This window comes from Gnatocerus cornutus, chromosome 2 (genome assembly GCF_029298725.1).
Source record: "Gnatocerus cornutus isolate USDA-ARS CGAHR chromosome 2, icGnaCorn1.1, whole genome shotgun sequence".
Classification (NCBI taxonomy): domain Eukaryota; kingdom Metazoa; phylum Arthropoda; class Insecta; order Coleoptera; family Tenebrionidae; genus Gnatocerus; species Gnatocerus cornutus.
This window is the reverse complement of record NC_142234.1, coordinates 9,261,704-9,286,497: the sequence shown is the minus strand read 5'-3', so window position 1 is coordinate 9,286,497 and position 24,794 is coordinate 9,261,704. Positions and strand designations below refer to the sequence as shown.

Here is a 24,794-nt window from a genome sequence, read left to right as displayed (position 1 = left end):
GAGTTATCATCGGTAAGTTTTGAAATAGACGGATGATGTGAAAATTAAAAATTTATGTTGTAAATAGGTAAAGTAGGAAAATGTTATGTTTAAAAAAGTCATAGGATATACCAATCCATGTATAAAAGAAGAATGGTTCATACAGATAGACCGTTCGACCGAAAGTTTTAAATTCTTTATTTATTTTAGTAGATTTGGTGCGGCGACCGAAAAATATAAAAATTTCTTCAAAATTGCAATTAGATTATTATAATTTTTGATTCAATCATTGATTGAATTAAAATTAGTTGTTAAACTCGCCGCGGCGCATCCACCATTTTTAAAATGTAATTTACTTTCATATTTTATTTTCATAAGTAATATAACGAGTGGGCTCGAAATTGTCGGAAATTTTTCCGACAGACGAGTAGTTTTTTCACGATCAATTGTCCGGAAAAACAAACTACGAGTTCTGGAGGAAAAATTTCCCACAATTTCGAGCTCCCGAGTTATATTCGTCATGAGAATTCAACGAACTGACAAGCAACTGACAGCTCGCGTGGTATTTTCGCGTGGAATTGTCACTGAAAAATGCACTCGTGAAATTTCCAGAAAAAGTTTGTTGTGATTGGTTGATTTGAAAAAATTAAAGTCTCTGATAGGTCGAACCTATGGTGAGTTGAATTCTCGTTGAACAATAACCAACTCAACTTCCATACAGTATTATGAACATTAACTTTAAGTTAACTAATTTAAACTGGAAAAAATCAAAAAATAATGCGTAGAAAGGAAATGATATCCTCAACCGTAATAATTATTCTAGTTGAAAATATATTTAGTTTGAATTACTGTCCATTGGTAAAATATGAAATATCTTTAACATGTTTTTAATTGAAGTGTGTCTTAAAAAGTTCGCTCGTAAAAGACGCCGAAACTCCTACAAAACTGTCTGCAATAAATGTGGGGCATGATCGCTAAGTCTTTGAAAGAAAACTTCAGCAATACGAAACATACACGATGTAAAAATTAAAAATTTATGTAGTAAATAAGAGAAGTAGGGCAATATTATTTTTAATAAAACAGAACAGAACCAGAAAGACATTTATTTTAAGTATTGCTTCTTAATTTAGAACCCAAAGTTTTTTTCGCATAATGGTAGTTGAGATCAGCTCAGATGAGCAATTAAGGGTTGCCTTAAATGCTGATGTCACTTATATTGGAGTAATAATTAATAACAGTCGTACATAAAAAGAGCTTTTCTTTTTATTAACAGTGTCTATTATTCTGTATTATGGAATTAATTAAACTACAACTAAATGAAACCAAAAAAATTAGTCATCAAAAAAGATAAAACGTGACTCTTACACCTTAAAGCGAACACTCTTCATTTTAGTTAATACCGACATCACAGAAAAAACAGCTCGTACAATCTAAAAAAAAGAATAAAAAATTGTGATAAAATGATTTCACCAGAAAATGACTCACAGCCAAGAAAAGTTGGTTGTTTAGAGCGATATTTTCCGAAAATTGTATCGTTAAAGGTTTTTGTGCGTTTAGGAGAAATATAAGATAAATTTTCTTGTTTTCTTCATTCCAGAAGTACCAGTTGAGTTGTATCAAGATATCTAGTATTTGGGGCATCTGGAAAATTGTGTCGATTTTGTTATTTTCGCAACGATTAACTCACTAGATCTTCAATTTCTTGGCCCACGAAGATCACATATGATCCTAGAACCAAAGAAACAATAGAAAGAGTCGCTACACGGAAGTACATGTCCCTTATGATATCTGCAAACTGAAGACAAATAAAACATACAAAAAAGGTTTACAGACGTACTGAAATATAGAAAAAACAAATACTGATGATCCAACAAGTTCCTGCTACTGTAAAAAGTAACATCAACAGTTCGATTCTTTTAAAGGCTTTTTTAAGTTCTCTAAAACCAGAAGCAGTTTTATTAAACACTTCAGAAAATAGTTTACATGCAACTATTGTTGTGCTTCTGCAGGCAAAATAGTAAACGGATTTTTACTTGTTTCTGCCACTGGGCTCTGTACATAAACTCTTTTTTTGGTTGATAACCTTCATCAATTCGCTTTAAGAAATGAGTAAAGACACATACTTGAAACTTAATATGCTTAAGAACGTAAATAACTTGTGTATAAGGCGCTAGCATTAACCAGCTTACGAGAGGAATAGCAGCCCTGTAAGTAATTGTTAAAATATTCTTCCACACAGGAAAGTAAGTCTCGTAGATCAGCAAAGGAAAGAAAATCGTTGGGTCTTCTAGAGTTGGTATAATATGCGCAACGGCAGAAACTGCGACTAAACAGAATAAAGCAAAAAAGAAACAATTCATAAAATTAGCTTCTTTTCTAATTTGATTTTCGGTCTTAGGACCGGCTATGGAAATTTCCCATAAATGTAAATAACTGTAAGTGTTCGCGAGGATGTGCGAACTCAATGGTACCACGTATGTACACAGCACCAACTAAAAAGACAAAACATTTTTGTTAGTTACTTCTCAACACTTATGTAAAAAGTTAGAATGTATGATGGTGCGTATTCGACGAAAAATCTAAGGTCCCCTTTTAGTAAGAAAAGGTAAGTCTGTATCATATCCAAGATAAGAAAATAAAGGAAAATACACCATGCTAAAATGCGCACAATTTTAATTTGAAAAAAGTCTACGGAGATCAAACGGAGAAAGAACAAGACATCTTCTAAAACAAGACATTAAAAAATGTACGAGGTTGGACTGTTTGGTATACGTTTCATTGTAAATTCTTATTCAAAAAACGAAGTCTAACGGTCTACTGAAGAAACCGATGATTTCGTTAAGTTCAATCGCAATATGAATTGTTTTTACGTCCATTATCGAAGTTTGAATGAGAAAAGGATCTAAAGAACTTTCTCATAACGTAAAAATGAATAATAAATTAATTCAGTGACACGTTGGTCGTAAATAGTCAAGATTCGAATTGACTTTCATGTGAATTTTTTAACCTTTTGGTGAAATTATAAATAAAACTCCGTTTCTTGAAGGATCGATTTATTATATCACAAAATTCTGTCATTCTGCGCATTACTGCGTGTATACACAGGTATTAATTCTAACGTACATTAATGGAATGATTGAAAATAAATAAGTGATAAACTAAAGGCTGCCACCATTAAATGAAAATACTTAAAAGTCGACATAACTGTAAAAATATCTGGACGGCACTTACACTAAAATAGACCCTTTTTTCAATCAAGGCAAGAATAAATACCACGTAAGCACACTTTCGAAATATCCATCGTTAAGTAACAAAAGTCCGTAAGTATTTTAAAATATCTTAATATTTAACGCAGTAGAAACTTGTGTTCAACTAGATCAATTCCTATTCGTAACATTCGTGTAACACTGTAACATTAACTATAGTTTGAATCTAAGGGCGGAATAGACATAGTTTGACCTACTAAAATTTTTTGGGTATACATGAAAAAACCAAATAGATTAACATTTGACACATAGAAACTGTGATTTGGAAAATTTGCCTAGAAACATCTGATATCTAATTATTCAAGTCTTATCTTCTGTTCAACATCTAAGATTATTGTAACGTGAGTTGTGCTGACAGTCTACTTCTTAATCCGATTGATTAGTTTCCTAAACGACGCAGTCCATTTTGTACGAGTCAGTTTGGCACAGTCCGCTTCGTCCAGAGTTCCATTCGGACTGAATTTTTCTTTTGGAGTTGTAGCGTTGCTTTTGAAATCTCCGCAAATATCCGATGAAAAGCCAGAATCGCTACCGAAACCTGAAACAAAAATGTTAATTATGGGAGTGTTCTGTGAACCGAGAAAGGCCACATTATCTCATCATTGTTTCAGGTTGAACTTGTCGTGGACTATTGAATTTTACACTTGACATATAAAGGGACAATATAAAAGTGTTCTTTTGACTTACCCTTTCCACTGTTACATGCAGCTTGACTTGAGGAATCATCGTGGTCCACATCGGGGTCCCTAAGGCATTGCGATGACGTATCCGAAGTGTCATCCATGTAAGTAATCGCTAATTCCGCAAAGGGTACACTCAAAGAAGAACATTCACTCGGATTGGGCGTGTTGAGGTGACAGAACCATTCTGAGAGGCTCTCGCCCTCCCCGTGAATCGGAGAAGGGGGTGGCTTGATCATGTTGCGCATTTCCAGAAAAGGGGTCTGAAGACAACCCAGGAGTTTCCTACTGAAAAAAGTCCACTTAGCATATTATCACTATAAAAACCATTGTAGGACAAAGTTTAGTCGACCTGAAACAACAAACTCTTTTCCTGGTTTAAGAAAACTAGCAATTAAAAAACAATTAAGACTACTCCATTTTCCAATCGATCTTACCGCTCACTTTTTCTAGCGTGTAAGTATGTATTCATGCAACTGTTACATAAAGACGTGATACAATGCGTCAAGTAGTCTACCATTAACTCGTCACATTTTTTACCATACTTGCAATTAAATACCGGTAATATCTAATTCCACAACCATAATATTACGGTTGAGACTTTTCTTGTCTTTTTTTCCCATTTTAAAGAATTAGATCAATCAGCGGCCTTGCCGCCAAACAACTTTTTCAATATAAAATCCAACAAAAGATAATTACTCGTATTTGCGGCTGTTCTTCCTGTAGGTAGCTTTGGCATAAGAACAAACCGAGCACTTCTTGCATGTTGCCAGATGTTGGAGAGCCTTTTGATATTGTGATGCTAGAGGTGCATTCTGTCGTTCCACCAGCTGCCAACAAAAAGGTATATTATTCAACGTGTCCACAAAACAATCTATTATTATAAACAAGTTGTCATTATTCACTCCAAGCAAGGTCAAAATGAATTGGAAATTAGCGTGGGTGAATCCGAAACAAGGTGAAAGACGTAATAAAACATACAGGAAAAAAAGGTGTTCTGGCACACTTTTGACGAGGAAAGTGCTAGGAATGCATCACATTTAATTTTAGACCAGTACGCATCGATTTGGGGACTTGGTTAGAAATCGGTGGTTTGCGCTTCATTGCACAAATAAATATAGCGAGGTGATTCAGAATAAAAACGAACGATGTGAATAAAGGGAGTTGATAAATAGGATGCGGGTCTGTTGATAGTGGAAAGTGAAAACAAACTTTAGTATGTTGGCTGAATTAGAAAACAAAATAATGATTTGACGGTAGTATTGCACTCTCGACTGATCAAAAAGATCTTTACCTTTACACAAGTGATTACAATTTAAAGAAATTCCATGTTACTGTACATCCATAAACACCGTAAGAGTTGGAAGAAAGTTATAAATATTAATGAAGCGCCTCCAATTAGATTTCGGCCATTACAGTTCATTTTAACACATTCCAATCGCATCATAGTGCAGCAAATTCTATGAATAATCGAAATGTGTTCAATTGAGATCAAAACAACACAATCCGACGTTTTAATATTCATAACGTAACGGACCCCAAGTGTGGAAACAATGTCAGAACCGCCGACGACTTTGAATTTTTATTGCCAACCTGCTACAGGTGAGTAATAAAAAATGATGAAACCGATGACTAAGACGGTCGATTTTTAAATAAATTAACCCGACGTAAATAAAAACAGGAAGGCTCGCTTTCCTAATTTTAGTACAAATATCCGCAACGGAACTAACAAAAAGAGAACGCCGAAAGAAAAGTTGACAAATGTTTAAAAAAAAAGATCGTAACAGATTACCAAAATAGAGATGCCCCAGAAATCTTCCATAGAACAATCATATTAACACGGTGAAAGCAAGAATCTCTGTGACCCGCTTAAAGCGTTGCCCTTATTAGTGTTGATGTAATACGAAATTTACCTGCCCTTCCAAAGTTTCGACTTGCTTCTTCCGCTGATGCATTTGGTTGAGGTATTTCCTCATGCCTTTCCGTTCCGCTTCCAATGCCTCCTTCAGTTGGTCGTTCTGTCAAGAAAACAACATATTATCGATCATATCTTTCTATAACAACAATGAGGAAACGTCAATTGAGTGAAAGCACGTGTTATTCATTAACAAAATTTTTTAATTGCATTCGCGACTATTTTTACCTCTCTTTCTAAACTTTCTTTTTCGTATTTCATTCTAGTCATGTGATGAAATACTTCCTGACGCGCCCTTTCCAGTTTCCGACGTGTGTGTTCTGATTCTCGGGCTTGCTCCGTCAACTGTTAAAAAAAAATTCAATTAAGTCATTAATGGCGGTGATGCGAATTACCAGTCTGTATGCGGCCTCTTTTTCCTTTTCTATGGCGAGTTTTTGCTGATGGTACTTCTCTTTTTCGGCCTTCAGCTGCAACGAAATAGAATTTTGGTAAAAAAGAATGTTGCAAAGAGGTTGCGCGAAAGAGGTCGTTGAGTTTTTCCGCATTTTTGGTGGTTATTAAAAACAATTTTTAATTAGTGGCACCAAACCAGTTCTCAAGACGATGGCTATTATTAGCGATTTGTAATATGGTTTGCGGCTATAAACAATAACAACTTATTGATATTCATTTTCAGTTTTTAAACTACCCATATCCCGACGTGTACTTTGTAAATTGAGTAATGTTTCGCTGGTCTTACATAATTTTTATTAAAAGTTAAATTAGCTTTGAAAATGTGTTGACTTTACACTGTGGAACCTCAACGGAAATTTAAGAAGGAATTAACGAAAAAAAACAATTTTGCAAGATTTTCAAACGTCATTGACTGCAGAAATCACGGCAATAATTATAAAGTGTCGAAATTCCTTTCACAAGAATTTCAAGTTTTCTGTGTAAATTCCAGTCTGCGAGCAAAATACATTATGGAAAGCAAAAAATTCTAAGATCTAAATTTTATGATGGCACCATAACCATAAAAAGTCCATGGTCAAATAAGCATGCCAACTTATAGATAAAATCTTGGTCTATTTTTGAACCCGTTGGACGTTAATTTTCGCCATAAACCGAAGTTTTTTGTAACACGTTTGAATCTCAATTAATCTCAATGATAATGTTAAAAAACGCTCTCAACTTTGCTGCTGATAGTTTTTATCTATCTTGTTATCACGTATCTGCATTCATTCTTGCCATCCTTTGTAAAAACCAACCAATTTATTGCAAGAAGATTAAATTAACCACCGAAATACAATATTCATGATTTCGAGAATTTCACCGCACTTCCATCAACTTTCGTACAAAAAACACAAAAAAGAGAGTCACTCGTATAAATTAAGAAAATCTAATAAACTCGAAAAAACTGACCACCCAGCTTAAATTACACAATAAATTCATACAGTTGCAAGGGTAAACTTTTCGACTTTTTACTGGAACTCCCTCGGGCGAAATTATGTAAATGTAATGTTTACTAATGGCGTTACGAAAGAATCAACATTTTTCATTAGTTTTTAGGGTACAGACAAGGTCACGGAAAAATTCAATAAATAAAAGAGTTCGATCGAGCGTCAATGAAATGACGTAAACTCGTATTAAAGCATAAAAACACATAATATGCAAAGTGAACATTTGAATATGACGAAACGATTAGAATGAGTTCCTGCTATTAGAAAACGCAGTTACTTATATGGTCTGCATAAAAAATGAGAACGAAAGAAAGCTCAGGTCAATTCAAATAAAGTTCCTGTCAGTCACAGCACGGAAATCCGACTTAGTTGAAGCGATCGATCGAAAACGTAAAAATTCGCAGACAGTGAAAGTCCGTGATTATAATGTTGAAATTCAAATGTGCAAACGGTTAAATAATTAAACTGCTGCGAGGTGTTTTATGTGAGAAATTTCTACCTTATCGCATTGCTCCTCGAGATAAACGACCCGTTCAAACTGAAGAAAAACTTCGTCTTCTTTTTCTCGTAATAAACTCTCGTTGGATTCCAGTCTTTTGCTGAGCATATCTCTTTGGTAGATGAGATCGTCCCTCTCCGTCTGAAGCAAAAATAAAGTTTAGATCGACCTTGGAAATATTCCCGACTGACTTACCTTGACTTCATGGTATTTCTCTTCTAAATAATATGCTATGTTGCGGGCTTCTTCGTATTTCTGAGATAGATGGACATACTTGTCGTAGTGTTTTTTGAACAGCACGAATCTGTAACAAAACATTTCCTGGTTACTTCCTATTGACAGGGTTCAGGAATGATGGCGTTAAACAATTAGCTTCCGGTATGTGGCGTCTACATTTCCGATTTCTGTGTTCGGAAAAGAGTTTTTTGCAGGGAATTGACAGCAAAGGTGACACGCATTCATAATTAATGGGATTTCTCTTTTAATTGTCTGGTGGTGTGACAACATTATGACACTTTCTACGGTGTTAATTTTCTTATTATCACATTAAAACCACTTATGCCGCCCACAAAACAGCCTTAATTTTTTAATTAATATTCATTGACTGTAATGATGACTTTAGATTAGATCAGACATAAAAACTCACAACAAAGCATACAATCCGACCTTTACGAGTTATGACTAGGTGTACAAAATATAAACCATGACGATAACACCCACCCATATTGAGATATACCAGAAATAAAGAAATAAAGTATTAACAGGTGTTTACGTGCATGAAATACCAAACCCAATGTTTTCATTTATTAAAAATATGATCTTACATCATCTGATGTCGTCACGTATCAACAAAACGTTCTCTCACCTTGTCAAGGAACTTTCATATGTTTAAATATTTATGTCAGATTGATGTTTTTGTTTTTTTGAAAGCAGATTATGACAGCTATTATCTCTAACAAGGAAATAAATTTTTAGAATTTTTGATTGTAAGTCAATAGGCTTATTTTAATCTAATCTGAAGTGGAAAGTCAATTGTTGAACTATTTTAAGAGTGAATTTTTGGTTTTCCCAAATAATATAACAATAAAGACTAAACCAAATTACGTCTTAAGAATTATTATTATTGGCATTTCTGTCATTGAATAAATAGACATACATTCAACTCGTGGAGTTCATGACTATTATCAAACACACCAGACCACCGTGGTCACGATTATTAAAAATTTCATGTGAACTAGAACATTCCTATCCAGACCGTTTTTCTTGTTCTCATAACGGTTCCTCTGTATTAAACGTGTAAACACTGTTCTCTTTTCGATAATTATACTTTTTACTCAGGTTTCAAGTAGCCAAACTATGAATGTCTTTAAATCCTTCCCGGATGAGCTTGCCATAAGGAAGTCGTATAAGCCTTCCACCACACATTATTATCAATCCTCTCTTGTTACTTATATGCTATTAACGGATTGAGCACTTGAAAACGCCCACTCTTGAATTACTCGAAGGAAATTTGATAGATTGCAGTGTTTAGCAATCAGGCATCGTTACAAAAATAGATCATTCATTGGGCGTAAAATCTCTTTAATTTTACTAACAATGGGTAGGTTACACAATAAGTAATAAATTGTATCTACTTAATAAGCTGAGGAAAATGTTAACAACAATTAGTTGCTATTAATGATATAATGACTTTGTGACTGGAGAAAAATGGTCAATTTTTGTGGAAATTAAATCAGGCCAACGACTTTTAAACCTAAATAAATGGCGGCCATAAATTTTTAGCTGTCTTTAACTTCATGTCAATTTGTACTTTTTTTTTATGTCAACCTTAACATTTAAAACTGCAAAATTTTCATGCTATAATTCACAAAATTAAATCCATGCTATAATTTCCAGTTATGTAATACATTAGAATATTTAACATTTTAGACACAAATAATAAATTATAAAAAATCAGTAGATATCAGATTAGCACGACGTCAATTTAATAAAAAGCAAATGCTTTTACTTAAGTAAATAATAACTGATAATCTTAAAGACGAAAGTACATAATTTAATTCGCCTAAGTAGATGTTATCTCTGTTCTATAAATAAGGAAGATTCTTTAGTAAAAGTACTTTAATAAGTAAAAAACTAATGATAAATGACAAATTAATATAATTAAATTAATTAAATGAAGTAATTCTCGTAATTTGGTAAAATACTAACTTAATTAAGTAATTTCTTGTTTTTTTTTTTCGCAGACTTATTAATAATTTTAAAGACCAGGAACTGGTGCGGACGACATTGCTTTCATTGGACCAATATTAGAAGGCCACATTCCTTGTACTTCATGATCAAAAATGATGTCTAAAAGCCAAATTTGTTCTTAAAATAAAATTTATGATTAGCAGTGATTTAAGGAGGTTACTTGCCGTCTTCTTTATGTAAAAAAAATAGTATGTAGAATACCATAGCAGGACAAAATGTCACCACGCGCATTGCAAAACATTTGATTTCTCATCTTACTTTTATTTGAATTTAATGAGTTTACATGAAAACGCAACCACAATAAAAATTGAGATACATGAAATTTGAACGCACTAAACCTAATAACTTCTGTTATTACCACTAAAATTTCCTTTTGGTGACCCTAATTCCGCTTTTATAAGTTTTCGTGAAAAATTTTCACTCCTTTGAGCAACTGCCAGCTATGCAACAAAACCATAGGAAAACTATACTTTTGCTGAAAGAACTTTCGGCAGTGTCATTAAACTTCACTAGTCACATGTTTTCTGTAAACAATCCAAGGTTTATTTTGTAATTCTGTTGCATAAGAAGATAAGAAAAATTACATGAGAATACCTAATCTCACGACTAAGACAAAAAGGCCGCATTCCTTGTGTTTGAATCACGTCGTTTTTCACCATTTCCATACAATGGAGTCAGTAGCAGGAAAAGCAATTGCAAAAATGCAGAATAAACCGACCATTACCTTTAAATATCTCTTTGTAATTGCTCCTCTCAGATTAAAATATTCATGATTTAATTGAAACTATTGTGCTCAAGAAGGCAATTAATGGAACAAAAACACGAGTTGACTTGCAATTTATAGGGACGTGAATAAACCCCAACGATGTGCGCTAGGTCAGGGGCGAATACGAGGGGTGAATGCCTAACAAAGACCAGATTAAATAAGGGAGTCTCCTAACGTATTTCCACAGAATAGAATTAGCAGCTACAAAACAAGCAAAAACTAGCCTAGGTTCCTGTGCAGGTTCAATGCTTCTCCTCTTTAATTTATACACCTCTCTTTAATGAAAACGTAAATCAAGCCCCGACCCCCATTAATTTGCAGCTCAATTTAGTACCTGTAGAAATCATTTCCTGTAACGATGTCCCTAATACTGTCTTCGGGATCTACCCTATCGTAATCCGGGCGCACCTTCCTCCCCTTATTTCTGGACAGGATCAGTTCCGAAGTGTCCAGAAAATCGCTCTCTCCCGGCGACAAACAACCAGAAGCATCCAAGAGATTCTCCGAATGGCCATGATGTATCTCTGCCGTAATTGGGATATCGGCCGGATTTTGCAGCACTAATTCGTCGCTTTTACTCGATTTTAAGTCATTGTACAACAACTGTTCACTAGTCCGGCTGGCACGATATGTGTCCAGAAAAGATCTCGGAAAGGTGTCACCGCGAGACACCAACAGCTCGGTCATTATTTCCTCACTTTTTTATCGAACACTGAAAACACATCACATGAACAATTTGTTATCACACGGAGGACAATACACAACATAACAACACGGTAAATGAATTATTTCTGGACACATCTACAACAAACATGACGTTTCGTTGGGCGCCCCACTTTCTTGAATGTCTACCAACTACAACCCACAATTATCCTTGTCTGATAAGTGCGTAAAACAAAGAGAGAAAAATAATTAAGTTGGCTAACTTGCCAATTTCTAGCGACCTCTACTGGGAACATCTTCCGTGACCTCGAGAATTCCTCAAGGACGCGGCGGAGATTTGAAAGGACCGTGTTAGCCCACGTAAAACAACACAAAATAACAGTACTCGGACTCATTCCACGTACTGCCCCATTATCGACACTCTGAAATGTTTGAACGCCTAGGCCTGACACATGACGTTAAACTGACAACTGACAGTAGTTTCTAGGTTGTAAATACTAGTCAGCTGACTTTGGTTCCAGTATTTATTTTGTTAAAATGTGATTTCTTTGATTTTACGGCCATGATGAACAAGAATTTGCAATCCCCCACTAAGCTGACGGAGTTCGCCCCTATTCAACCCGAAGAAAAGCCTCAAAGTGTGGGGCAGTTCATAACTAAAATCTTCAAGTTTAATAAGGGAACGTCCGAGGAGCAGACAACGGGGGCACCGTCCAACTCTGACAGTTTGTCACAAGAGTCGCTACCGACGTGGGCTATCGATGTGTCTTCAGATTCGTCCACTGCCCCTTACCATGTTGATGTTAATGAAGGCAGAAGTCTCCCAAATGTTCTGAAAAGAATCAGTAATTTGTTGGCTTTAAAGAGTACAGTGAGTAGAGGCTCTATTTCAATTTATTTAATTGCTTTTAATATTTCATAGAACTTGCAAGACTACTCAGATACTGAGTTGAAACAATATTGGATGCCTGACTCAGTCAGTAAAGAATGCTATGAATGTTGTGAGCGATTCACAACGTTTAGAAGACGTCACCATTGCCGAGTGTGCGGGCAAATTTTTTGCTCACAATGTTGCAACCAGCAAATTCCTGGGAAAATTTTTGGGTGTACGGGGGACCTCAGAGTATGCACTTATTGCTGCAAAGTTGTCTTATCATATTTACAGTCATCAGACGTTGGAGCTGACTTGACCGCAGATTTAAAGAATTTGCAAGAGAATCTGCAGAGTAAATTTGGAAGCTCCGCGCTATCCCCAACTGCCACAATTCAAGACAGTGTTTCTCAAAATTTGAATAAAGACTCAGTGGAAGTTGGCAACATTCTCAGGAGAAAAATATCTGTAGGATACCAGGAAGAAAAATTTGCATCTGGGTAACTTCCCGGTTTTTTACCGCTTTGTATATCTTTGATTTTCCGTAGGCAGAGCAGTATTTACTTGACTACTGAAGAGAAATGCAAGGCGCTCCAAAATTCGGTTTCTCTCCGTACTCTCTTTGAGGAAATCTCTAGAACTACGACTGGGATACCACTTGGTATCCACCGATATCGTCTCAGGACATACACTGATTGTTTTCTAGGCTCCGAGTTAGTGGACTGGTTGATTTGCCAACAAAAAGCGAACACTCGAGTCCAAGCCGCTGCCATAAGCCAGGCCCTTCTTGAAGGCGGTTATATTGAATGCGTTTCAGACCCTTGTTCTTTCGTAGACGGTTACGCTTTGTACAAACCTGGTTTCTTTACAACCTCGGAAGTTTCAGCCACTCATAATTATTTTGAAACAAATCAGGAGGAGCCTAGTTGGGTGCAACAAATTCCCCAGGAGTCCAGTACCACAGGTACTATTTCCCCGGTTGCGAACTTTCCTTACTGTTTTTTATAGATTCTGATAACGAACAAGTCTCCTTGATGAAGAATCGTGGTCCATTGACGTCTTCATCTTCATACATGTTAGATCTGAACGTGGAGGCGAACACTGTTTATTTATCTCGACCTCCACCCTCTAGTTACAGCATTCAGTCGATTAATTCGAACGACGTTGGTTGTTGCGATGCTGATATCACGACGGTGAGGACGTCAGAACAAAGGGAATTTGTACCAAAAGCCGGTAATTTATTAAACAAAGTTACGTTCGCAATTTATTATTCATTTCTCCAGGGTGGCACCACGCCTCCTCTTTACGAGAAGAAAACGGCGAGAAACTCGCCTACAATCTTCTGACTGAAGCCTACCAACAACACGAACAAAGTCTCTTAAAACAATTGTTGTCATTTAATGGCTTATCTCTGTCTTGGACTGAAGTCGTCACTCCCCTTTGTCATGAAATTATCAACGTCATCAGACCAGGTATGCAGTCTATCAACACGTCAATCTTTTTGATACTTTGCTTTAAGATAAGAATCATGACGCTGAAGACCTCGACATCCGCCACTACATCAAATTCAAGAAACTCCCTGGAGGTATCCGGTCTGATACGAGACTTATCAGCGGAATAGTGTGCACAAAGAACGTGGCTCACAAAGGGATGCCCATTGAAATCGACAATCCCAAAATCCTCCTCTTGCAATGTTCAATCGTCTACCAACGGACGGAAGGTCGTTTGATGTCTTTAGAACCCGTTTTAATGCAAGAACATGAGTATTTTCGACATGTCGCGGCGCGCATCGTGGCTTTGCAACCAGACGTTGTCCTAGTTCACCGTAACGTGTCTCGATTAGCTCAAGACTTGTTACGTCAACAGGGGATCACGTTGGTTCATAACGTCAAACAGTCGATTTTAGATCAGTTAGCGAGGTGTACAGAGGCGGATTTAGTAACTGCCGTGGATGCCCACATCGGGCGTCCGAGATTGGGCACATGCAAGAGATTTTATCTAAAGAGTTTTAATGTTGAGAAAGGTGGAGATAAGACACTTATGTTTTTCGAGGGTTTGCCCATGGCACATTTGGGAGGGACTGTGCTTCTGAGAGGCGGGGGTAGGCAAGAGCTCACTCGACTGGAGAAGGTTATCGGATTTTGTCTTTTTGCATCGTATAATTGGCGGTTAGAGAAGTCGTTTTTGATGGATGAATTTGCACAGCCTCCAGATTCCGCTTGCGAATTTTTAGATGATAGCAGTAAAGAAAATTCGCCGAAATTGCCAATTGCCGAGAGTAAAATTGAGAAAAAATGTGAAGATGATGAAGTTTTTGTGAAGAATTCAGAGCCGAAAATCCCACATTTGAATGAAGGAAAAAAGATGAACAGTGAGACTGTGGAGGACTTCACTGATCCGTTGCAGTCCTCTTTTGATATCGTAGCTTCAGAAAGTAAAGAGACTCTTGCTGTTGCGGAATTACCGTTTTCAAACAGCTTCAGGAAGTCGTTGGATGATACTATTTTGTGCATTTCACCATATCTCATGTTTTCGATACCGTATTTGGAGACGGAAATTGGAAGAAAATGCAAACTTCGGAAGTTTTTTCCCTCCGAAGTTTATTTCAGTGATCAATTCAATACGCAGGCGAAGGTCAAAATCATTAAAGAGGTCGAAGAAGATAATAAACAAACAAAACAAGATAATGTATGTTTTATTAATTTGTATTATTTTGTTCTTTAAAAATTAATCGCAGGAGTCCTCTCTTCATCCATTCTTGCTTGCTAAAATTACCACCAGCATGGATAACAACGAGCTCCAAGCAATGTTAGCACATTTCCGTGCCTGCGGAGGTAGTTACCAAAAGAAGGAGGTTTTATGTAGACCATCGGTTGCTTCAGATGAAGAAATTCTTAAGAGCAAAGATAAGAATTATTACAACAAACAAGACGTACTTGAAATCAACAATCACCAAAGATTGTCAGTATTATTTTGCAGCTATAGCCACGAATCAACGAATTCGCCTGCGTTTTGCGTTAATCCATGGTAAATAAACTCTACGTGGTGTCATAATCTTGCTCCTTTTTATAGGATTGTGAATATGAACTTCTACGGCTCGAACGACATCCCTCTTGGTTGTTTCCTCGAAAAATATTGTTTCAGATCATCCTACAATTGCCCATCAAAACCCTGTTGTACGCCAATGATCAAACATATTCGACGTTTCGTCCACAACGCCGGCTGCGTCAGTATTTCTCTCAACAACTTCGAGAATGAGTTTGCTGAAGAAAACATTGTTATGTGGACATGGTGTACCAAATGTCAGAGTGTTTCACCCGTGGTGCCGATGTCAGCAGATACGTGGTCTTTCTCTTTTGCTAAATATCTAGAATTGAAGTTTTATGGCGGGTTGTATAGCAGAAGAGGGAACACCCCCTGCGGGCACAGTCTACATCACGACCACTATCAGTATTTTGGGTACAAGAACTCTGTGGCCTCGTTCAAATATACCTCTATCCAAATCTGGGATATTTCTCTACCGCCCCCCGTCATTCGAATCTTCTTTGATTTGGATCGCCACCAGACAGAGATGATTGATGAAATTAGAACAATGGCACAGAAAGGCCACGAGATTTATTCTCTGATTCTCGATAAGTTGGCGTGTATCCCAGCCGAACTTGAAGGTTTAGGGAACTTGAAACAGTTGCTTTTGAAGGAACAAACACAGTTCAAACAAAAAGTTGAAGAAGTACAGTTGAAGTTAACATCTCCAACCATCGAAAATAAACAGTTTGACGAAACTATCAAAACAGGCAAGTTACCACTGTTGTATTTCCCGGCACTAACTTTTTTGTAGAAGAAGTCTACCTCGCATACTGGAAAATCTCCGATGCTCTAATCAGGATCAAGCGTCTGATTGTCGAGACCGTGGACTCCTGGAACTTGAGGTTGTCCGAAACAACGCGTAAAAAGGACGACAAGAAGAAAGAACGAGCGTCGTATACAGACCTCGAGAGTCCTACTGTGGAGGCTAAAACTTTATCGGACACCGATATTTCACACACAGACATCATAACCAGTGCGAAGAAGAATCGGAGTTTGGACCAGAGCGAAGATAGCGAACTTAGCATGTCGTCTTCGCCGAAATGCCATCAGAGGTCTCAGTCCGATGGTACTGCGATGACACACGACGACCAACCTGACTGCAAAAAGGACACAGATAAGAAGAGCGTCAAGAATATTCTCTCGCAGCTGTTGCCGTCTTCGACAGCGTTGTCTTTGATACCGGTGGGTGTAGGAAAGTGAGACTGTTCTCTACTTTTGTTTGTTACAGAATCCATTCAACACCCAAGATCACCACACACTCCCAACCGGGGTTAACGTTCCTATTGTTGTTTACGAGACTGAACCGAGCTCTATCATCGCCTACGCCCTCAATTCCTTCGACTACAAGAAGTCTTTCGACGAACTTACCTCTAAGAAAACAAATGTCGAACAAAGCCCTAGCCCTATAGTTAAACGCCGAAGTCACAGCCAAGACAAAAATGACGGCGATGATAAGAGCTCGGGGTTGCTGGGTTTCTTGCGAAAGAACGACGCCAACGGATCAGTTGTTTCCTCTACCTCAGAAAACACTCAACTCAACGATTCTGGAGGCGACAAAACCGACGACACGAAAAAGTCTAAGAATTCGCATATTGAAATTCAGTTCCAAGACGCGCAATGCAATTTCTTCTGTCGAATTTACTACCCCGAAAAATTCGCAAATTTAAGAGCGCAGGTGTTACCAATCGGTGAAGAAGCGTTCATACGATCATTGTCTCGATCAGTTCAGTGGAACGCCAGAGGGGGGAAATCCGGGTCTAACTTCTCTAAAACAGCGGATGACCGTTTTGTGCTGAAGGAAATGTCCAAGTCGGAAGTCCAGTTGTTTTTAGAGTCGGCACCGAATTATTTCGCGTATATGCAGAAGTGTTACGCCAGTGGTCAACCAACACTGCTAGGAAAAATTGTGGGGATTTATCAGATCATTTTTAAGAACAACTCGAATGCTACGCTTAGGACGAATTTGTTGGTTATGGAGAATTTGTTTTATAACAGGATAGTGACGCAGAAGTTTGATTTGAAGGGGTCGATGAGGAATCGATTAGTGAATCCCGATAACCAAGAAGGGGAGATTGTGTTGTTGGACGAAAATTTGTTGAAAAGTATGTCTGGTCTTCTTCAGTGGTCAGTTATGTAAGAACGTCTTTTGTAGTGACTTGTGATGCGCCCCTGTACATCTTGCCCCATTCCAAGGCTGTGTTGACGGCGGCCATACAAAATGACACGGAGTTTTTGTCCGCGCAGTCGGTAATGGATTACTCGCTGTTGGTTGGGTTGGATTCAGAAAACAAAGAGCTAGTTCTTGGAATAATCGGTATTGTGGTTCTTTGTGCAAAAATTTGTAAATTATGTGCGTTTTTTAGATTATATTAGGACTTTTACCTGGGACAAGAAGCTGGAAACGATGGTAAAAAAGAGCGGGATTCTGGGTGGCCAAGGCAAGCTGCCCACCATCGTCTCACCGGAAGAGTACCAAAAGAGGTTCATCGAAGCAATGCACCGATATTTCCTTGAGGTCCCGGACCACTGGGCGGGCCTTGGAAGAGGGCTGGAATTTTAACGCCGTATTTTCATTATATTCGAACTGTATTTATTTTTGTATATTTCTTTATACATTTTATGTACTAAGTTTTAATAAAATCGTAATTGCGACCTTTTCGTGTCTAAAATCGCCGTCTAAATTCACCGTAAATCCATTATCGCGTGCATTGAAATTAGGAACGGTCTAACAAAACAACGAAAACCCTAATCAAATCGTATGCTTGTATAATTCGATGCATTCTTTATTAATGAAGAGAAAGAGAGAGCTCTTTATATTTAGCACAGGTCTGAACTTTACCCCGGACGTTGGTATTTATCAACCCTCAGCCGTCCCTTCTAACTTTCATTGGAAAGTCTAAAATTAGGCTGTTATACATTCTTACAGGTTGCTTCAAGGTTCTAACTTTTGCGCAAAAGTGGGTAAATGCAACTTAAAGCAAGGGTTGGTGTGGTCGAACGTTTACTGTTCTAATAAAAGCGCGATTATAAGACTATTGTTGGTTAATATTATGCCTTCAGAAATTATCGTTTTTACTGTGCGGTTCGTGACTAGAGACGGAGCCGCTTATCGGAAAATTGGTTAATAATGATTAATGATGTTCAGTCGGAGGTGTGGTGTTGACATGTGAAGGGTATTGTTGAAAATGAAAGGAAAAATGAAAAGGTAAGTTTGTTGTTCGGATTTTAAATGAAAAAAAAAAGTGGAGATGCCGGGGATCGAACCCGGGGCCTTTCACATGCAAAGCGAACGCTCTACCACTGAGCTACATCCCCATGTTTCTAGGCCTGTAATTCTGACAGTTCTTAATATATCTAAAGTCATAAAAAAGAAATATTTAGAATACCAATTGTCAGCTTAAGTTGTTAAATAATTGCAAACTCTATTTTGATTGTTATTATTTGAAGTCTAAAAATCTTAATTTTTACAAATTTGTAGTCAAATCTGAGATTTAAAAATTTGGGGAACGAAAATAAAATTCTAAAAAAAATTACACATAAAAGAATAAAGGAGGATTCCTTTTTGTTTTTCGTTTTACAAAACTGAAAGCGCATTTGATCCAAATATGGATTAACAACTTGACAACTTTATCCGACGCAATGTGAAGTGAAATTTGAAAAAGTTTAAAAAATATGCTAACATACCTTAAAAAAGAGTTTTGTGCTGAACAGACTACTCTAGTAGTATGGAAAGATATGAAATCAATAAGCGGTGTCAATGTACTTGGTGTTTCACCTCAAACAATACAAACTTAATATTTCGTACTTGAATTTTTTAAGCATGAGAATATAGATTTTTTAATTGCCAGTTCATTACAGCAATCAAATTCATGAGACCTGCAAATTACAGCCATAAAAATTATCAAAACTACCTATACAGCGTTTTACTATCATTTTCGGAGTTGTGCTAACATGCAAATTAAAGATTGATTGCTTTCACTGTTGCATTTAGCGTTTATTAAATAAGTAAGCTATTAGATAAAATTGCCCTATTTACAATTTCGTTCTACTTTTCATGACCGCTAAAAGAATGACCGACCCTTTTTAAGACCTATATTTCAATTCACGACACAATTCCTTTGCGTGCATGTGATCTATTTTTCTACTAGGCCAAGCAAATCACGTGTTATCACCCTTGAAGATTAAGAACAAAGATTTAGGTGAAACCCCCAATTGACCTTGAGCCACTGCACCACTGGCACCGGATGGAAATTCGGTGAAAAATACATAATGTAATAAGGCAGATTAGGGATAATCTATCAAAAGTTGGTCCACTCCCTAAAATCTACAATTTCCTTAGAAAATTTAGGTCATGGGGTCGACGCGGCGGGTGGAGACGTCACGGCGCCGGAACGCAGTGATTGGAGTGCAGAGAAGAGTTTCAGCAGGAAACGAGGTGGGATTAACACTAATTTATCTGCAAAAATGGGATGGTTCGTTCAACTTTTGCTACCAATAGACATTATAATGCGCCCTCATAGTACTTTGTCTAATTAAAAATTACTACCACCTTCGCCACCACCTTTACTCCACGTCAAATCTTGCAATTTCGTTTGTCACCACCCTGACAAGGAAAGCGAAAGGGATGGAAACTGACCTGGTGTTTCTAATACGGATAAATTTTAAGTTCCTGCTATTGCCTGGTACACATGCAACGGAATTCGCCTGTTGTTTTCAAATCCGCTCAGTTCATTTGGTACATTGTGACCGATTTTAATCTTTGCTTACATTACGAAAAAGTTTGATTAGAAAAAACATGCCATAGTGTATAAGAACTCTGACCAGTGGCGTCAATGTGGACATTTTTTCTAGTTTATCAAAGGTTTATCTAATTGTTTACAGCAAAAGTGTGTCCAGAGTGAATTCAAGATCGGAGCCAAACCTGACCACGGCTGGGAAAAAGGGGAGCAAAGCCGGCTTTCCGCCGGGGATCACCGTGGATGAACTTTGGTTGTATCGCAGGAAGAGACCGTCAGGTACGAAAGCGACAAAAAGTTTCTTTCCCATAAAAATCCCAGAATCAATAATAACAGAACGTTTTTTTATATGTTAAAAAATAATCACTCTAAGCATGTGTGCAAATTCCCAAACACTTCACACGTGCTAAAATATTCACTGAATTAAATGACATTAAAGCAGATAAGTATGACTTTATCGGACAGTTTGTTGAGAGGATATTAACAAATATTTTTGGCGATTAACAATAACATGATTAAGATCTGCTAGATATGATCTAAAATAATTGATTTTGATAACGGTAACAATTGTATCGTTCATTGGCTTCTTTTTTCTTGTCATGGTGTAATTATTAGATGAATGTTCTTTGTCTGATATTTTTAATAGTCATAATATATAATCATAAACATCCTAAGCCATAATCCAATCAAGATTATTAAGCAAAAATTGCTTTAAACATACAATAAAATAAAAATTAAAAACCTCTTTTTGCTTTAGGTAATTTGTGGTCCCACGACAATTTACATCTTCGTGAAGGCTCCTTCAGGCCTCTCAAAACTGAGTACAAGAGACGATTTAAGAATTTTTACGACTTCAGTTCTAGTGAAGACATTCGCGAGGTATTTTTTCTTACAATTAGTTTTTACTCCCTTACCCTTGTAATTCCAGGACTTGTCTCCAACTAGAGCATCCAAACCTGAAGACTCGTTAAAAATTGATGGTCCTCTCGACCTCCATCCACTATATAAAGAAAATTACACCCAACATCCTTTAGACAAGCCTATCCGACCACATCCACAAACCGCTACGTTTGCAGTAATCGATTCCAACGAAAGCGAAATGAAGGAAAATTCAAGGTAAGACTGACCTAATTAACTTCCTGAAAATTGCATACGTGATTCTGAGTGTCCAGAAAATGGATTATAAAGAACGGAAGTCACTGGTAATATCTTCGGTATCGATTTATCATAAATCCTAATAAAAGAACTTCAGGTATTAAGTTTATAAAGCGAATGCAAATCCTTCAGAACTAGTTCAACTTCTATTCTGTGCAGTCACGAAAGTACTGTCGAGCGGTGTCCGTAAAATGTGTGTTTCATTTTTACCTTTTCTTATTTACGTGACAGAGGTAGGGCTTCCGGAAATCATTATTGCATATCGTTTGCATCGCACATTAGTTTCTAGTTTGAAGTGACACACAAAGCCGCAATAATTTTGTTTTTTTAGAGAGAATGAAAGACTGCTGACTGAAATTAAGTCAAAGTATATTCAGTATCCACTGTTCGAGCGACCACCACTTGCCAAAAGACCGACAAACCTGAAACTAGAAGGTGATTTCTACACCACCACTGAACAAGCTGAGAAGTTCATCGAATTTCTTCTGGAAAAAAGACCACCGCTTACGAAGAAACCCACGACGCTGAAACTAGAAGGAGACATGAACATCAACACCGAAAATCGTGAGAAATTCATCCCTTTTGATTTACCACCCAAACCGCCATTGTATAAGAAGATGACAAATTTACATTTGGAAGGAGATCATCATATTCTTACTGAAAAACAGGAAAAGTTTGTTCGATACGACGCACAAAAGCGACCACCTTTGACGAAGAAAGAAACCAATTTGCACATGGAAGGCGAGCTCGATTTTCTTCCGGAATACAGAAGAGAGTTCATCGAGTACAAAACTGAACGACGGAAACCGGCATTGCCGGTTAACAATCTGAAGACTGATGGATTTTACGATGTGATTCCCGATGTTTCTGCTGCTTTCCAACAGCAGATTCATCCGCAGATTCCGAATTTACGAGGAGGGGAAATACATGAAGATATAATTCCAAGGACTAGAATAAGTAAGTGCTGTTTTGTTTTAATTGGTGTGACTTTTATTTCCAGCGCGTACAAGAGAGGGGAGTTTGAAACCAGAGGGATTTATGGAGAGTGAAACGGAAAGTAAAACACAATTTGTGGAGAAAACCACGCCGAAAATAGCAACACCAAAAGTTACTAATAATTTACAACTGGAAGGTCGAATAGACATGAATCCGGAATACAGAAATGCGTACATCGATTTTAACACTGAAGTGACAAGAAGTCGAAGGGCACGTCATGAAAATAACTTGAAGAGTGAGGGGAAGATGGAAATTTCTCCAGAGTATAAGTGTTCCTACGTTGACTTTCCTAGACGGAGACCACAGGTCCGAAAACCAGAGGGAAGTCTTTCTAGCGAAGGAGAGGTAGGCAACCAAATATACATTGTAATTTAAATTTTATCAATACGCTAATATGTGTTTCGTAACGACGCCGACCTTCCTTTTCTTTATCTAAACGTCATCAATTTATGTAACAAACCACGAAACCATAGTTGGTAAACACGTGTTTCTTCCTGGAACATCTAAATCTTATTTTTGTCTCGTTATTTTACGCTAGTATAAACCTTCTTTCAGTTAATCCACCTGACTGAAAAAAGCGAAAAATATGTTCCTTTTCCCAACGTCCCTCGAACAGAGTCCTTGAAAAGAGACCCCGAACTGAAACTAGAAGGTCAGATAGAGTGCCAACCTGAATATAGAAAAGCCTATATTGACTACCTTATTCGGGAAAGAGTAGAGAGGAAACCTCGACCTTTAGACAACCTAGGCCACCCTCATAAACGAGTACTGGATGATGAACCAATCACTAAAAGCACCCTAGTCCTGCCAGCTCAACCCCCTAGGTAAGAAAAGAACCAACTTAATTACTCACTGATGATTTCTTAGTGTTAAAGAACCTCCCCCAAAATCCGCAAAACCAAGACTTAAAACCCCAAGAAACCGCTCGTTGTCCCAAATTGAAACCTCGGTCTTTGGTCCAAAACTTACAGTTCCTGAAAGTAAAAAGAAGTCATCTTCAAGAAGCACCAGCCCAGAGAGTCTGGAAATTACAATCAAAAGAACGGGATCAAAGACGTTACCCAGAAGTCGCAACATGTCCTCTTCTGATTCTGAAGGCTCTAGAAACCGACAGAGGACATTCGGGAAATCCGTTCTTGTAGAGAATTTAGCAAGTCGTTCGACAACCCCGGTTCTACCAGCAGTAGATATTTCCGCAAAGAATAAGTGGATGAGAGATAGTTCCGTGGAGTCTTCTTCTGCTTTTGTTGTGCTAGATAAAAATGTGAAGATTGCCTACAATGAGAGGCAAAGAGATAAGTGGACGCCGTATTGGAATAGTAATTCGTCAGAGTATTAGGAAATCTGGATCAGTTTAGTAGATCTCAGGTTGTTATAGTGCCATACGTTTTGTAAAATGTTAGAGCGAATGTTTTTAATAAAACATATCTAGATATTACAAGTGATTATTTTACAACAAAAAGTCGAAGAATGTTAGAGCCATGCAACCATGCAAATTAAGTTCTGGTTACGTAGCAAATGTTTTTGTCACACATTAAGGAATTACTTATTAAAATTACTTATTTCCTGTATCCGTGCAATGGCTTTGTTATAATTTTATGGGAGAATTTCTACAAACAATGGATTTTTAGAAACATGTATGTAATTGGAAACGTTTTGTTTCGGAAATATGTTAAACAAATATTTGATGAATTGGCTGCTTGGCGACAATGCTGATATAATCAGCTTCGAGATCTAAAGAAGCAAACGAGACTTGATAAAAATAAATTAATTCTAGGTGAGACTAATATAAGTTTTATTTGTATATCTTATTTGGGATTGAGTTAAAACCTCCCAGTAAATAACGAGTTTAAAATGAGTGCAGTTATGCAGAAAACATCCAACCCACATTGACATAGTTTTGAGATAATCGACCTTAAAGATTTGAAAATATTTTTTAAGTTTAAAAGAGTAATGAACAAGTGAAGTTTACTTTAATCTTTTCTCTGCCTTTGAGACACTTTTTTAAACAAATCTTTATGTTATTAACAAATTACCTAATTGCTATAAATATCTTTTTGATAATAAATCAAAGACTTTTTGATGAATAAAGCTTAGTAAATACTAACAATTCTCAAATGTAGGAACTGATTTTTATCGTTATTTAATTTAAAGCATGGGAATTTTGAGCTTGGGAAAATCTATTCAACTTTCTTCGAATACAACATAGTTTATATAGTTGTCCACTTCACTTTTTCCCGTTTTTTTTTTAAACTGGTTTTTTAGAACATGCTGGGAAATGTATAAAGATATTTATTAACAAATTGATAAAAAAGATGATGACCGAAAAAACACCGAACCACAGAATAAAGAATCTGCAAACAAAGAATAAAAAAAATAACAGCAGCAAACTCATTTAAACTGGAAAAACATTTTTCATGTTACATTTCTTTCATGCTCAAATTGCAGCAATAACAATAAACATAAACCATAAACTTTGAAGCAATTAA

The 24,794-nt window shown here is 36.9% G+C and overlaps 3 protein-coding genes, 1 long non-coding RNA gene and 1 other non-coding gene across 7 annotated transcripts; 3 read left to right on the top strand and 2 right to left on the bottom strand.

Moving 5' to 3' along the window:
- Positions 1-3,015: 3,015 nt before the first annotated feature.
- LOC148178753 (uncharacterized) lies at positions 3,016-11,484 on the bottom strand. Of its 2 annotated transcripts, none has more exons than XM_088030508.1 (9): positions 11,132-11,484; positions 7,977-8,085; positions 7,782-7,922; positions 6,236-6,310; positions 6,069-6,185; positions 5,839-5,943; positions 4,625-4,755; positions 3,933-4,213; positions 3,016-3,783 (listed from the first exon to the last, which is right to left on the bottom strand). In XM_088030508.1, exons 1-9 carry the CDS (start codon positions 11,482-11,484, stop codon positions 3,605-3,607), a joined length of 1,491 nt encoding a protein of 496 aa, XP_087886634.1. In that variant the 3' UTR covers positions 3,016-3,604. The 2 variants fall into 2 exon arrangements, with proteins under 2 accessions (XP_087886634.1, XP_087886635.1); XM_088030509.1 differs by having other exon boundaries at positions 3,933-4,210.
- Positions 11,485-11,600: 116 nt separating this feature from the next.
- Positions 11,601-11,889, top strand: LOC148178752 (uncharacterized). Its single transcript, XR_015769632.1, has 2 exons — positions 11,601-11,682; positions 11,738-11,889. It is a non-coding gene; the product is annotated as an uncharacterized LOC148178752 (long non-coding RNA).
- Positions 11,890-12,022: 133 nt separating this feature from the next.
- On the top strand, positions 12,023-18,070 carry fab1 (1-phosphatidylinositol 3-phosphate 5-kinase fab1). 2 transcript variants are annotated; one of them, XM_088030467.1, is made up of 12 exons: positions 12,023-12,331; positions 12,383-12,831; positions 12,880-13,295; positions 13,340-13,564; positions 13,615-13,803; positions 13,851-15,019; positions 15,069-15,358; positions 15,404-16,125; positions 16,170-16,600; positions 16,647-17,520; positions 17,571-17,732; positions 17,782-18,070. In XM_088030467.1, exons 1-12 carry the CDS (start codon positions 12,023-12,025, stop codon positions 17,976-17,978), a joined length of 5,433 nt encoding a protein of 1,810 aa, XP_087886593.1. In that variant the 3' UTR covers positions 17,979-18,070. The 2 variants fall into 2 exon arrangements, with proteins under 2 accessions (XP_087886593.1, XP_087886595.1); XM_088030469.1 differs by having other exon boundaries at positions 12,308-12,326.
- Positions 18,071-18,550: 480 nt separating this feature from the next.
- LOC148178749 (uncharacterized) lies at positions 18,551-23,740 on the top strand. Its single transcript, XM_088030489.1, has 8 exons — positions 18,551-18,623; positions 20,300-20,433; positions 20,912-21,033; positions 21,083-21,270; positions 21,641-22,266; positions 22,310-22,650; positions 22,861-23,129; positions 23,173-23,740. The coding sequence occupies exons 1-8, from the start codon at positions 18,604-18,606 to the stop codon at positions 23,642-23,644; spliced, it is 2,172 nt and encodes a 723-aa protein (XP_087886615.1). The 5' UTR covers positions 18,551-18,603; the 3' UTR covers positions 23,645-23,740.
- On the bottom strand, positions 18,662-18,733 carry TRNAA-UGC (transfer RNA alanine (anticodon UGC)). Its single transcript has one exon. It is a non-coding gene; the product is annotated as a tRNA-Ala (tRNA).
- Positions 23,741-24,794: the final 1,054 nt, after the last annotated feature.

What these genes read in the sequence shown, in the direction of transcription:
- LOC148178753 (XM_088030508.1), bottom strand. Translation starts at nt 11,484, where the DNA reads ATGACCGAGCTGTTGGTGTCTCGCGGTGACACCTTTCCGAGATCTTTT. An exon ending in AGAAATACCATGAAGTCAAG is followed by an intron (nt 7,923 to 7,976) that starts GTAAGTCAGTCG and finishes TTTTTGCTTCAG; the next exon opens with ACGGAGAGGGACGATCTCAT. An exon ending in AAGAAAGTTTAGAAAGAGAG is followed by an intron (nt 5,944 to 6,068) that starts GTAAAAATAGTC and finishes TTTTCTTGACAG; the next exon opens with AACGACCAACTGAAGGAGGC.
- fab1 (XM_088030467.1), top strand. Translation starts at nt 12,023, where the DNA reads ATGATGAACAAGAATTTGCAATCCCCCACTAAGCTGACGGAGTTCGCC. An exon ending in TGTTGGCTTTAAAGAGTACA is followed by an intron (nt 12,332 to 12,382) that starts GTGAGTAGAGGC and finishes AATATTTCATAG; the next exon opens with AACTTGCAAGACTACTCAGA. An exon ending in AACAAACAAAACAAGATAAT is followed by an intron (nt 15,020 to 15,068) that starts GTATGTTTTATT and finishes AATTAATCGCAG; the next exon opens with GAGTCCTCTCTTCATCCATT.
- LOC148178749 (XM_088030489.1), top strand. Translation starts at nt 18,604, where the DNA reads ATGAAAGGAAAAATGAAAAG. An exon ending in TCGCAGGAAGAGACCGTCAG is followed by an intron (nt 20,434 to 20,911) that starts GTACGAAAGCGA and finishes TTTTTGCTTTAG; the next exon opens with GTAATTTGTGGTCCCACGAC. An exon ending in GAAATGAAGGAAAATTCAAG is followed by an intron (nt 21,271 to 21,640) that starts GTAAGACTGACC and finishes TTGTTTTTTTAG; the next exon opens with AGAGAATGAAAGACTGCTGA.